Genomic DNA, 15174 nt, shown 5'->3' with positions numbered 1-15174 from the left:
GTCTCAATTCATGTACTGCAAAACTGGTGAGGGCTTACATTGAGAAGATAGACATCTTAAAGGCCACTCAAGAACTAACAGGGATTCCTGATGTGGTTATAAATTGCACAAGAATTGACTGACTTCAGAGTCCGAAAGTAGTAAAAACTCATTTATGTGCCAGAAACATTTCAAGTTGAATTTCCCAAATCCGTAATTATTTCTATCATCTGAGATTTTCTTGCATCTTGGGGCTTAACGTGTGCTTATCTGTGTGTCAGTCAATCTCTGTTATCTAAAGTATCACAATTGTTTCCCACTTGCAAGCTTCATTCCTGAATCTGTACTTTTCAGAGTTTACCTTGCTGATGGTCATAATCGTAGCTGTGCATAGCTATTCTCTTTCATATCATATAATGCAATTAGTTTCAAAGAGCTACATTTCTCAGTTGCTCAAAGGGACTAATTTAAGGTGCTTCAGTCTGAAGCAAATAGTAAGAGCAGGAAAAGGTCCTTAATGTCTGAGGGTATATTGTGCCATCTCATTTGTTCTTGCATAGGTTAAGTTAAAAAACATATCTTACACAATACAGGGTGCTTTTATGGCCAGTAAGTAAAGGTAAGCCTGAAGATTATTTGGGGGTTTGCAGCAATAAAGGAGGTAGAACTTACTGAAGCATGCCTAGCACAGCACTATGAAGATTTAAATTGCATTCTACAGAGAGCAGGTATGGAGAAGGTGCAGCATGGTTCACTCCAGTGCCCCCTAACATGGTCTGGAGGTACAGATTTGCCCTAAGAATTTCTATGTGCATCCTACTGAAGCACCTGATAGTCTTTCCACGGGCAAATTTATTGCCTTAAAGCGTTCTTTTGAAAATTGTTTTGCTATGTTCTAGATCATAAAATATGGGACCATATTCTAACTTGATTCCTTTGGAAATACTCATTTCCTTTTTCACAGAGGATACCATACAAAGAACAGTGGTTCAACTTTCCATATTAGTTGAGACTGAAAGATCAGAGAAGTGATTCTCAACCAGGGTCCCATTGCACCCTGTGATGTTATGAGATCCTGTCAAGGGTTCCACAGGGTACCACACAACATTAGCACTGTTTGCTATGCAAACATGACTCACAAAATTAACCCAGGAATTTTTAATAAGAATATCCACAGTGTTAAAAACATTCTGCTCTTGCCACAGAAAAATTGCTCTTATTTTTCCACAGTCAAAATTAGAATGAAAATCAACAGCTGGCATTTTCTCAGGACTGTTTTGAGTCTAATGAGGTTGAAGATCACTGGAATAGAGAATAGAACTTTTTTGTTTTGTTTTTTTTCCCTTTGTTTAAGAGCAAAGCTTTTTTTTCCATTTTTTGCTAGATTGATCCTTTTAGCATCTTATTTACTTGCCAGATACTTTTGAAATCAGAACTATGTAATGTATTGACCTGCAGACTCATCGGTTTGTATTTTTCTATGCTAAATTATTTCTATGCTAAATTGTTGTCACCCAGTGATGCAGGAAGTGTGAACAGGCCGTTGCTTGACAGGTACAGTCGCATCAGAATGTGTTGGAATTTCTGGACCCTATTCAGTCTGGTTTTCACCCTGGATACAGCATAGAGACTCAGTTACCTCAGTTGACTATCTGCTTGGAAATCAATAGGAGACATTGTCCCCTGCTGATCTTACTAGATCTTTCAGCAGTCTTTCATACAGGTGATCATGAGGTGCTGATAAAGCATTCACATGTCCTCCTGGTGGTGGTGAGACACTAAATTGGTTTTGCTCTTTCCTAGCAGGTGATAGTCAGGGGTATGTACCCATCTTTCCTTTGGCTTCCCCGCAGAGGTGCATCTTGTCATCCCATTTATGTTTGTATGGGGCTGCTGAATGAGATCACATGAAGCTTTTGAGTGAGGGGGCATCAGTATGCTGATGAAACCCAGCTATACCTCTTTTTTCAGGTGACCTGGGCCTTGTAATTTCTAATCTTTTCCCAATGCCAGGCTGCATTTTGGGGGTTGTACGCAAGTAAACCAAGTCAAGCTGAATCCAAATAGGACAGAGGTGATGGAGGTGGTGGGCTGACTCTTTGACCTGCGGGTGATTGGGGCATCTCTCTTTGAGGTTCAGGTTCCTGTTGCCACTCAAGTTTGCCAGTCAAGGGGCTGGGGGATGCTCCTGGATTCTCTGCTACAGTGTACATTTTAGTGTATGTGCATTTTCAGGTAGTGGCAGTGGCTATGAGTGCCTTTCACCAATGCCATCTTAGTTTCATAGTTTCTAGGGTTGAAAGGGACCTGAACAGATCATTAAGTCTGACCTCCTGCCCTGGGCAGGGATGAGTGCTGATATCTTAATACCCCAGCCAGATATCTAGCCAACCTCCTCTTGAAGACCCCCAAGGTAGGGGAGAGTACCACCTCCCTTGGGAGCCCATTCCAGAGCCTACCAGCCCTAACCGTAAAGTAATGCCTCTTGATATCAAGCCTGAACCTACTCTCAATCAATTTGTGGCTGTTATTCCTTGTTATCCCAGGTGGTGCCTGGGGGAACAGAGCTTCACGTATTTTTCCGCTGGTCCCCCCTGGTGAGTTTATAGATGGCCACCAGATCCCCTCAGTCTTCTCCTGTGGAGGCTGAATAGATTCAGGCCCTTTAGTGTATCTTCATAGGGCCTGGCCTGCTGCCCTCTGACCATACAAGTGGCCCTCCTCTGGACCCTCTCAAGTTCAGCCACATCCCTCTTGAAGTGCGGCACCCAGAACTGAACACAGTACTCCAACTGTGGCCTGACCAGTGCTGCATAGAGGGGAAGGATCACTTCCCTGGACCTGTTTGTGATGCATTTGTAGATGCACGATAAGGTGCGGTTAGCCTTACTGACCGCTTCCTCGCAGTGGCGGCTCGTGTCCATCCTGAAGTCAGCAATGACTCCAAGATCCCTTTCAGCCACTGTGTTGTTGAGAGAGGTGTTCCCCAGCCTATAGGTATGTTGCAGGTTCCTTCTCCCTAGATGCAGCACCTTGCACTTGTCTGCTTTGAATTCCATCTGGTGAGAAAGCTGCCGCACTTTCTTTCAGATTTGGATCCAGCCACTGCCATGCATGCGTTCATAACCTTGAGGCTAGACTACTGCAGTGTTCTCTACATAAGGCTGCCTTTGACTGTCTGGAAGCCACAGCTGGTTCTGAATGTGGCAGCCTGCCTTCTATCAAGGGTGGATCTCCAGGACAACATAAATCAAGTGTTTCAGAGTCTGCAGTGGCTCCTGAGAGTTTTCTGAACACAACTTAAGATACTGGTTTTGACCTATTAAGGCTCCTGTGCCCTATCACAATCCCTAAGGTCAGCCTAGAGCGACCTCTTGCAAATACCATCAAAGTGCCAAGTTTGCTTTGTGCAGATGTGTGAGAGGCTGTTCTCAGCAGTTTCTTCTCAACTCTGAAACTCCCTCCCCCTTGAGACCTGCCAAAGCCTGACCCTGGATGTCTTCTGGAAGCACAGTAAGACCTTATTTGGGCAAGCATTTAGCCAGCAAGACTAGGCTGAGACAATTCATTTTGATATTCTACTTGCTTTTATACAATGTTTTGTTCCCATTTGTTCTCCTGTTTTAAAAGTTGTTTTATTCTCTTACTATATGCTGCTCTGTGCCTTTGTGGGAAGGGCAGCATATAAATCTAATAAAAATCTGAACTAGGGTGACATTAGTGTGGTGCAAAGTGTGCAGTTATGTGGTGCTCAGACCTCCTCAGGAGCCCCCATTGCACAAGTAACTTTGAAACTGACCAGCAATGGCCAGTTTCATGGCAGCTATTAGTAGTATGGTAGGTAAACTTGATATAGAGCCTTTGCTTGGGGCACCCAAAATATAAAACCTGGGTCTGAGATGAATCTTAAATCACTGAGACTTGGTATTCTGACCCATGTTCATGTAAAGCTGGCCATCTTAACAGTTTTTTTCATTACCAATTAAGTCATTTGCAAGTTAAAGATCATGTGCAAATTAATAACCTTTAGGTCATTTGCAAACTGCTCTGCCCCCATGATGGAAAGCAGTAGTAATATTCAGCATCATTTCACTTGGTTTTGGATGCATTGATACACAGGTATTTGGAACTATTTTTAGCATAACTTTCTCTTTGAATTCTTGTTTAACATTCTTATATGGCACTTTTACTACTGTATACAAATAGAATTCACAAGCACAAAGGTCTTGGTTAAGTGTGGAATATATCTGAGTTACTCAACAGTAAAACAACACTTGAAAGCAAAAACATAATACCCCAAAAATTCAAAATTAAGGTTATATTTTGGAAAATATTTAGTGCGTCAGGAAACGAACAGGTAAGGTACACCCAAAAAACCTGAAGTAGGGTAGAGATGCAGTGTCTTCCAAAAATTAATGAAATCTAGGAACACAACACTAAAATATTGTGCTAATTTAGTTGATGAATATTGTCATTGCAGGGTAAAAGAAAAATTGTTTGACTTATTCTGCATGTTTTATTACCTGATACTACATGCCTGTACTAAATATTGAATCAAAACTTTGTTAATGAGTTGAATAGAATTCAAGATTTTCAAACCTGTGATCCTAAATCTGTTTCATCACTTAACTTATAGTTTTAAGTCATCTAATCAATAGCCAAAATACCTAGAGCAGTTTTTTTAAAGATTAAAATGTTTTTTGTCCTTTACAGTTGCTGTGAATGGCTCATAAACATATGCCGAAGAAAGAAAGAACTAAAAGCGCGGACAGTGTGGCTTGGGTGTCCAGAAAAATGTGAAGAAAAATATCCAAGAAATTCCATAAAAAATCAGAAATATAACATCTTTACATTTATACCTGGGGTAAGGGTACTAAATTTTTCTTGAAGGTGGGGTGAGTTTATGCCCCTCAGTTTCATTTGACAACTGTTACAGATTATTTCTGGAAAAAATAGTATTCTATGCCCTGTGCTTCCTGTCTTGATTTTTCCCATGTTTCTTGTTTGAGGGTATTTACATGCAAGTAAGATGGCTTGTTTCTAAATCACTATTTTCAAAGTTGCAAGATTAAAGAAATGGAACTTGCACGTAATTCATGTAAGTAGAATTCTGTACAGTCCCTGGGGATTCAGGTGTGGATGTTCTTTTGGTTTCTTTATTCTTTGTTAGAAATTGTAATGAGCTGTTTATAGCATCACAAAGGGTTGACTTTAAGTGAGTAAATTGTTACATTCATGTTCTTATGCAGCTGTCTTTAACAATAAAAAGTAAAAGAAAATACAGTCCGTAGTACAGTCAGTATAAGTAGAATTGTTTTTGAATAAGTTTTTCACAAAGAGTTGGCAGCTTATAACGTTTTTATGAAATGTGTTAAGTCCTAGGTTATAATTTAATGCACCAGATCTTCAGATAGGTTTTCTTTATGATTTGAGTGGTGCAGAATTACAAAATGTAACTTTAAGACACAGGCACAACTTGTTTTTATAGACTAAAATCCTTGCCATTTTGTTTAAATTAAAAGTCATATTATGGCACTTCCTGCTATTTTGAAGTTGATTTCCTTATTTTTTGCTTTCAGTGTTCAGTTTTTGCAAATATTACAGATCTGCATTACAGATATTTTGGATAGATGAAATATGGTTCCCCTGTCCCACTTAAAGTACATTTTACTGAAAAGTGTTTCATCTGCTAAAATAAAAGGAATATTGATATTATATAGCATACATTTTTCTGAACTTTGGACTTTTTTTTTCTTAATAACATTTTTAGGCATACTGTGATCTTTTAATAACAGAACATTTTGTAGCTTGCAATACAGAGATGCTTTGTTCTTTAAAATTTAATTTTAAATAATCTTTTTAATTAATACTGAGTATTGATTCAACCCCTCTCATCTCATTCATCCAAAGTCTGGCATATACTTGCTCCCTAATAAACCTTTTTATTAAAACTCACAAAAATTAATGGTTCCATAATTAAGACTGATCTTTTGTCCAGGTAATAAAATGTCAACTGTCTCGGGCAGATAAATATTCGCATCTTTATTGAACCAAGTAAATGTTTTTTCCTTTAGTCTAAATTATTAAATACACTCAAATTGCTTAAGCAGTGTACATTTTCCTAAAGGTCACAGAATTCATTAAGTATACAGTAAGCCATTGATTGTTGTGGTTAAAAATCTACGGTATATATTACTACGACTAGGGCAGAGTCATGATGCTAGTAAAGATCAGCTATAGTTTGCAATTACCTGTTGAGAAAAAAAGAGAGAGCAAGCATGTTCATGTTCTTTTCCTAAAAAGATGTAGTACTTTGCAAGTGATTAATTGTACAGTAAGAATCCTGTTTTATATTTTGGAAATGCACCAATTGTTGAACTGTCTCAACTGGGACTTTGAATAAACCAGTCATAGGAAGAAAAATATGGATCACCTTGCTGAGATTAGTTTGTGAAATAATTAAAACGTTTTAGTTTTCAAATAAGTATGTCATTGTTGAACACAAACATCACTCCAGCTTAGCTGTTTAACAGTAACAGATACATTTACAATAGGGTACCGTACTCTACGTTCTTTTTCTCTGCAAGGGAAAACAGTTAAGGGTTCTTGTATGTTGAACAGGGAGTCTAGGGTGTGGGCTGTATGCTGTGCCCCAGATTGACACCCTGTGCTGCCTGCAGTGCTGAGTCTAGTCCACACATCACATCCAGCATATGCCTTGTGTGCTACAGGCACAGGAAGTCCTGGGGCTGGTGCATGCTGCAAGCAGCACATGGGCTGGACCCAACACAATGGGCAGGGCACAGGGGGTCAGTCCTGGTTCAGCCTGTAGACTAGCCCAACAAACCTCATCTGGTCCAAGACTGGATAAGTTTGATACCCCTGATATAAAACAGGTTCTTTTGAGAAAACATTATATAACAGGAGTAGGCAGTTATTTGGGGTGGAGAGCCACTTAGGGAGTCTTGGTGAACTGTTGTGGATCAGGTCTGCACATTCCCCCTCTCCCCCGCCTCGCAGCAGCTTACCAGAACTCCCTAAATGGCTCTGTCCCAGGGCTGGGACCTGGCCCCATCCTGTCACCACCTGGTGACTGCAGCCCCAGGGTCTCCATGGAGACCATGCTTGGCCAGGCAAATAGGATGGGGCCACGGGTGGGTGGGAAGTGGCATCTGGGAGCAGGATGGGTTGGTGGGTGGATCAGGACCGGGATTGAAGGGCAGTGACACCTGTGCGGATCCTGGGTCTGTCTCCATTGAGACCCTGCCTGCTCTGTCTGGCACCCCCAGTGATGGTTGCAGGGTAGACAGGCTGGACCTTGGCAGCTGGAAGGAGATGCCGCCACTGGGGTATACGGGAAAGTGGAGTATAGCCGCCACACTGTCGTAGCCCTGCTGTATACCCAGGGATGGCAGGACTGGTGGCACATGCCATGGCCCAGGCTGCCCCCCATGCCTGGGCCAGGTGAGGTTGAGGGACCTGCTGTGGGCCACATAAAATTCCTTGGTGGGCCGCCTCCAACCTGTGGGCCATATTTTGCCTACCTCCGTTATATATGATATATGTTCCTAGTAAAGATGGAAAGATGTGGCCCTACATGTTAGAATTCCAAAAACTCACTTATTAGTGTTCATGTTACAGGATTTAAACAAAGCATCACTTTCAGAATGTACTGCATTTTCTTATTCAGTAACCATGAAGCTAGATAGTAAAGTAGAAGTATCCTTCTGAATTTTTTTTTACTTAAAAACAAGACTACATAAAAGAATAACTTATGTATTTAGTCTTTCCTTTACCTATGAAGATATTTGCATAAAGAAGGGTTAACAAAAAAAGTTCTGAAGTGGGGAAACAGGTGGCTGTGCATTATTTGTATACTTCCTCATTACTACTTCACCCAATTAACTACCATAGATGGAAAGTAACCATTTCCCCGTTACTAAAAATTCCATTAGAATTTTATGGGGAGTGCATCCCAAAAACTATACAGCTGGTCCCCAAATTAGTAGTCAATAAAAAGAGAATTCAGTGGAATAATGAGTTATGAGATACGTGTCACCCTCTTCAAAGACACTTTCTCAGACCACTTATTTAATATTCTCAAAGTACAAGAACCCTGAGAAGCAATTACCCAATATGAAGCAGTTACTCAACAGTTGGAAAATGCCCTCACAAAAAAAAAGAGTACCTTTTCTGGGAATAAATGCTGTTGGGGCCTCAGACCATGGTTTGATAGGACTGTTCTCCATCTCAAGATGATATAACAGATGCCTTGGAGGAATACAAGTCTAAAAATGACTGCCTTACCTTTCAAAGGATCTAGAAGATTAAAACAGGCTGAAAAAAATTGATAGATAAAAAAAAAAAACCCCTATCAAATGAAGCTACGGGAGGAGCTAGTAGCTACAGGAAAAAGTGATAATCAAGGTTTTTGGCAAATTACAGCCAAAGTGACAAAAAAATTAATGTAATTTCTGATGGTTATATCCCTAAAGATATACAGGTTATGTTTTTTAACAACTTATCTGCAGATTGTAAAAGAAATGGTAGCTTCTTGTTGAAGGAAATTTTGTGTTAAGCTAAAAGTAGATAATTATCGTCTCATCTCTGAACCTCATGTAAGATCATATATATACTTAGTGAGAAATGGAAAGGCCTCTGACCTTGATTTTTCTCCTCCCACCAATATCTTTAAGGAATTCATTGACCGATGGTGCCCAATTCTGACCAAAATTTTAAATATACTTACTTTAGAACACTTTTATCCTAAGTATTAGAATGAAAATATAATAGTCCCAATTTTAAAAAATGATTAAGAGAGATGCCACATCTTATCACCCCATTAGTTTTGTGTATTCCTGCCAAAATACTTGAGAGACATTTATTTTTTCACCTTTGGACATTATCTCTGAAAATTATATTTTGGGAGAAGAGCAGGGTGATTTTAGAGAACGATATGCATGAACCATTCCATTACTTGGCATTGTGTTATCTGGGGTCTAAATATATATTAAAAGCAAAATCATCTGTATGTAACCTTCATAGATCTCAGGGAACCTAGACAGATTAAATTATGGAAGAAACTGATGATAACACCAGTAGATAAAGCTCTCTTGCTATTAATCATCACTTACTATTCAAACACGGCATCAAGACTGTGTTATGGGACCGGTGGTACCTTATCCAGTAGTTTCCCAACTAAGGATGTTTACTTGCTCCGTTACTTTTCAACTTATTCTTGAATTATTTAAAACAGGTTCTAACAGGAAATCAATTCCATGCACCCATGATTTTGAATGAGTATATCTCTCTTGCTTTATGCAGATGATGCATTAATTCTGTTGCAATCCCAAATAGGTCTTCAAAGATTATTAGATGCCTTTTAACAATATTGCAGCTCAAATAGCATAAAAATCAATACAGCTAAAAACAAAGTAATGGTCTTTTGAAATGAGAGAAGGAAATGGGATTTTTTTTATAGGAAAAGAAATCGGAGGTGACGTCTTCCTTTAAAGACCTTGGAATATATTTTAGCAAACATTTGAACTGGAATAAGGATATTTAAAATGTACATATTAGAGCAAAACAATCTCTGGGTGGAGTTTTACCCTTCTACAGCAAGATGGGCAGAACAGCAGTTCTGGAAGCACTAAAAGTCTATAGGTCCAAGGTACAATCCATGTTATTGTACAGAGCAGAACTCTGGGGTGTTGACCCTATGGTCCACCTGAAAATTGAAAGTTTTCTAATTACTTTTAAGGTGGCTTTTATCTTTACCTAATTCTATGACAGGAGGGTTCATGCACTGTGAATCTGGACTGATAAATGTGAGCTCTCTAGCCCAATTAGGAACCCTAAATTACTGGATGAAAGTTATATCTTTTACATCTACCAAATACCCCTTGATGTGCATGTTAGAAGCCTCTTCTCTGCCAAATAAACCCTGGTTTGGATGGCTAAAGAACATCTGTACCCTCCAGATAAGCGTCCTGGGAAGTATTCTCAGAGTAACGGACCAAATATTTCCCCTGCATTTAAAACAAGACATAGATTTAAGAATTAAGGATGCCAGCATGAAGACAGATGTGCTGGCAGTGAGAGTATTTCAAACTTCCCCTTTTTTAAGTTTAATAAAACACTTCTTTGGCCCAGCAACCAGTCCGGTGCAAAATTTCAAACAACGAGAGGCCATCATTAGGTTGAGATTCACGATAATATAATCTGCAGCTGTCATGGGGAGGTGGTGTCAGATTCCATATTCAGATAGAATATGCTCTTATGGAAAGAATGAGACTGATGACTTAAGTAACTATTTGTGGTCTTGTTTGCTCTTTGAAGAAAGAAGAGGGAAATGGATCTTTCCATTAGTGGGAAACACAAAATACTGGGCTAATGAGGAAAAACTAACGTGGATTCTAACACTTCAGAGCCTGTCTTCCACTCCTTAGGTGTATTTGCATAACTTGCACAAAGAATAAGGACCAAAATAAAATAGTTTTCCTGTTCTGTTTTATTGTTCATTGCTCCATTTTACCTCTTTTTTACATCATTATATACATCATGTTCTATATTAATTGTGTAAACTAGTAGAATGGATAATCTTTTATATGCTTTTAGTAAAATTATGATTTATATAAATGTTGTTCAGTATACATGCGTGCGTGTGTTTCATTGTATTATACTGTTTTGGTAAAAGCTGTAAATCAACAACTACTACTACTACTGCTACTACTACTACTACTACTACTAGTACTACTACTACTACTACTACCACCCCAGGAGTTTTATGTTTCTTGGGACATAGTATTGTTCCATCCAGGGCCATGGTATGCTGTCTTCATTAGAAGGGCATGCCATAGAAAACATACTATATTGCCACTCAGGGTGTTTTTACATGTGCTTTTACATATGCCTAAACTTAATGTGCATTGGCATAATGTGCATTAAGACGATTTAGCTGCACATCTACATGTGCACGTGCTAAGATACATTATTGTGGGTGTGTGGACAGACTTGGGACAAAAGTTAGTTCCAAGTCAGTGGAGATGCACTGCTTTAATGTGCGTTAGTGCATCTACATGTTCACTAATGTGACTTAGCTATTCGCACATAAATTTGATACCTGCTTTATGCAGGTATCAAATTTAGGCTTGAATAGTTTAAAATCACCATTTTAAGGTTCATTAAGGGCACACACATGTAGACACGTGCCCTTAATGCCCCTTAAATTGGACTAATGTGTATTAAATGTGCATGTGTAGACATGCCCAGGAAGTCGTCACCTGTGAATCTGTGGCAACACTTTAGCACTTTCACGCTGCTAGTGTAATGCAGTAGTTATTGTTTTCCCAGAATCTGGCTTTTTGTATAAAAATACTTTTGACACTGTCCTTGAACAAATCTGCTGTTTGTTTGCTGTTTGTCCTTCAACTTTATATTTTATATATAGCTGATTGGGAATTGTCCTTTAAATGAGTTTTTGAAAAATCAGGATTTTCTGTAGGCAAGGGTATGTCTCTCTCTTTCCCCCCTTCAAATTATTTTGAACTTCTCAACAGGAAAAAATCTAAGAAGGTAGCTCCCGCAATGCAGTGCAACATAGGTAACATGCCACTATAGGGAGTTATGGTTTGATTCTAAACTGACTTGAAGCAGAATATTTTGATAATGTGCATGTTTCAATACTTCCCTCAAAATTCAAAATGGACTTTTTCAGTGTGGAAAAAGAAATATGTAGACTTTTCATCTCAATCAGATGAAACCAAATATCCACATACCAGAATTTCCTATGAAATAGACGTTCTGGGGGTTTTGGGGTTTTTTTTTTTTCCAAAGAGCTAAGATTTATATAAATCTCCTGTTACACTGAAGATTTTCCTACACCATTAACTTAATGACATGCTAGGAAGCCATTTTGAAATGCCATATTGACATTATTGGAGCCATATTTTCCTAAAAATGAGGATTTTAACATGCTGCTTAATTGTGTTAACTGAAATCGATTTGCTGTTCAGTCTGTCCTGTAAATCTGATCTACATTTTGTGGTGCATTGAGGTGTAAGCCACATTGTAAGGTCTGAATCATAGGGTGTCCTGTAACAGTGTAGCTCTCTGATCCACTAGTGTCCGAGTTCAGTTTTGAAGTACCTCGTTCAGTGTTCACCCAGGTAGAAAAGACTCAAGCTTTTAGACCCATGTCCCTGCTGGCCAGGGATAACCCACTGTACTGACATGCTGAAGAAACATGCTTTTTGTATTTTGTTAAAAGATACTGTACTTAAATTGGCAGGTTTTGAAAAATACAGCCGTTGAACTATGTATGGAGAAAATAATCCCAGGTTTTATTTTTCAAAACCTCTTTTTGGTAATCTAAGACGCTAAGTATATCTAATTATCTAGAAAATTACTTAAATTGTTATGGAGGCACCCTGTCCAGTTTATGGGTGCAGTGGACTTAAGGTTTGTACTAAATGCAAGGTTTTAATTTTTTTGTTACTTATGGGAAAAATACAAGGTACAATTTCCCAAGTATTTAATCTTTTAAACATCAGATTTTTTTCCAGACCTTAATTTGATTTCAATTTAATTATAAAATGATTCCGTCAAGGGATTTAGTACTGTGGATTAAACTCTTTTGGTCCTGAATTATCTTTGAAATAATATAACATGGACTTTTGAAACTTTCCATAATTAACTTTCCTTTTAGCTGTACTTCAGCATTTTGTTTCTGTTTACCTGCTGTTCTCCCTCTGCTTGTCCTGTCTGCCCAGAGATCTATCAGTATTGAAAGTAGATTGCCTTCACTCCTTTTGAGAACAATGGGAAATTGTGCCACTCTGAAAGAGGGCATCTAAAATGATGGCTGTCACAATTGTCTGTTGAAAATGATACAGATGACATCCATTTTAAAAGAGTGCTGTTCTCTAGAGAGTTCTCTGAACTAGCATATTCTTCAGCCTCTTTTTTGGAGAGAGAAACTTCAAGGTCATCACAGAGAAGTTTTTAATGGGTGTGTGTCTATATAGGTGGGGAGAACAGAAGTTAATTGGAAACTGGTATAAATTCTGGCTGCTCTGCACTTCACTAGTGTTATAAATATAGAAATAACTGGCTTGTATGGTATACTGCTATCCTGAGGAAAAGTTGTTGTTGTTGTCTTTTAAAGTTGATGCTAAGTATTTTCCAATCGTTATATATATTCCACATAGCTCTTTTTCTGTGTTCCTTGCATAGTATTTCTAATGACATTTTAATTAAAAACGGATATTACCAGACAGTTCTTAAAGTTGAGAACACTAATTTTAACGAAAATTGTATTTTAACTTTTTAAAAATAAACCATTAACAACTCAGGAAACTCAAGTGTATGCTTTAGACTTAGTCTGAGCTAAGACGTAGATATGCACATATATGGCACCCCAAAAACTTAAATATGTTTTGTTTTGACACAGTGAGGGAAAAATAATTTAATTTAGGATACAAATGTAGATAGTGCTGTTATGAGACGGGTGGGTAGTTTTGAATTCCACAGCAAATTATACTTTCTGTCCCAGTTTAGGTAGCTGCAGGCTCATCCGCACATATCAGTTTAAACAAAGTACCTCTTGAAAATTCTGTAGCAGTCTTCCTTACTATTGTTGCTGCTTTTGAAATGGAGAGAAGTGTTCATGTTAAATGATGCACTCATAAGTTTTTTGTCTTTTTTCTAAAAGTGATAACATTGTAATAATGTATTTTGTAGTTCAATGAAGTTATACTTTTATGCAAAATAATGCTTATATGTACATTCACAAAATAAATTTTGAAGGAATTTTTCTTTTTTTTCTGTTTTTATTTTAGGTTTTATATGAGCAGTTCAAGTTTTTCTTGAACCTCTATTTTCTCGTCGTGTCGTGCTCACAGTTTGTACCAGCATTGAAAATAGGCTACCTGTACACCTACTGGGCTCCTCTGGTAAACAGCAAAATGATGAAAAGCAGCTTGATGTTAAAAATCTGGTTTTTATTTTAGAAAACACATATCCATAATCCATACAAAAGTTTTCCAGCTGAGTGTTGTAAAATTGTTTTTTCATACCCATCCTCCAATGTGGAAAAGAACATAATTTGATTTTAAAAGTAGGCTTCACAGTTTCTAGCCCATTGAAACTCTGCAACTCCTATTTTAAACATCCTAATCTACCATCTGTCTGAAAGGAAGTACTATTGACTTAGCTACTAAAATATGAAACGGGAACAACAGTTTTGTTTACAAAATAACCTTCTCTACTTAAATGATTTTGTGCTTTAAATTCTTTAAATTCCTCCATTCCTTCTGTTTTTTTTCTCTTCCATGGCAACTGAAGGCAAACTTTTTTGTCAGTGTAGAGCCTGGACTCAGGGCTGCCTCCCAGGAATAATTATTTAGAGTTCTCTGCCACCAGATTTTAGAGACTAGAATTCGGGTTTCTGTTTGTAGCAGGACCTATCATGATGATGATAATAATGTATAAGAAATTAAATTGATCAGGTTGCAAGAGAACTAGGCTCACAATATGCATGTGGGCAAAATGTCCAATGGAGATGATAAAAAAAAAAAAGAAGAAAGTACTGTAAGGAATTTCCATTCTTAAACCAGCCATTTTTATTTAGTACCCAACTGTCAGTACTAGGCAGAGAAGTTAAGGGATTACAATCCCTTTCTCTCAAGGAGGGCTTTGTGTGTCTTCTCCCTTTTTCCAGCCTTTGGAGAGTGCCTCAGGAGCTTATAAAAGTGGTTCCTTTTTTTTTCTTGGTGCTGAAGTTCTCAACCTAATGTTTGCAGGGTTATTATATGTGTTGTTTGACCATAGGAATAGAAATTTTGTCCCCAGGTAAAGGGAACTACTCACGGGACTTTTTTAAAGAGAGAACATAATATTTTGGCCTTCTAAATCAAGTGATCTTCCATTGCTTTCAGTGGAAAATTATGTTAGGGCTTCCTAAGATGCCTGTCATCAAAGATCCTTTAAATATAATGAAGATTCTCTGAAGTTGAGGGTTGGTTTAAGGTGCCATCCATGTTTCTCAAAATTAATGTACAGGTTAGGGAATCTGTATCTATAAAGAGGAAAACAAATCTGTTTGGTAACTTGAGAAAGATCCCTAAGGTTTATAAGGAAGTGGCCAAGGTGGGTTACTTCTTTCTTGGTGTTTAGATTCATACAATTCATGTACAG

At 38.1% G+C, this 15174-nt stretch overlaps 1 protein-coding gene across 2 annotated transcripts in view; it reads left to right on the top strand.

The window, feature by feature from the left end:
* Positions 1-15174, top strand: part of ATP9B (ATPase phospholipid transporting 9B (putative)) — a 447238-nt gene that overhangs the window by 84649 nt on the left and 347415 nt on the right. For both annotated transcript variants that reach the window (XM_019524099.1, XM_019524092.1), the window contains exons 3-4: positions 4693-4843; positions 13818-13931. In XM_019524099.1, coding sequence (XP_019379644.1) covers positions 4693-4843; positions 13818-13931 — 265 coding nt within the window. The remainder of the gene's footprint in view (positions 1-4692; positions 4844-13817; positions 13932-15174) is intronic.

Source organism: Gavialis gangeticus, unplaced genomic scaffold (genome assembly GCF_001723915.1).
Source record: "Gavialis gangeticus isolate Ggan-Ray unplaced genomic scaffold, GavGan_comp1, whole genome shotgun sequence".
Classification (NCBI taxonomy): domain Eukaryota; kingdom Metazoa; phylum Chordata; order Crocodylia; family Gavialidae; genus Gavialis; species Gavialis gangeticus.
This window is presented reverse-complemented; position numbering and strand designations above follow the sequence as displayed.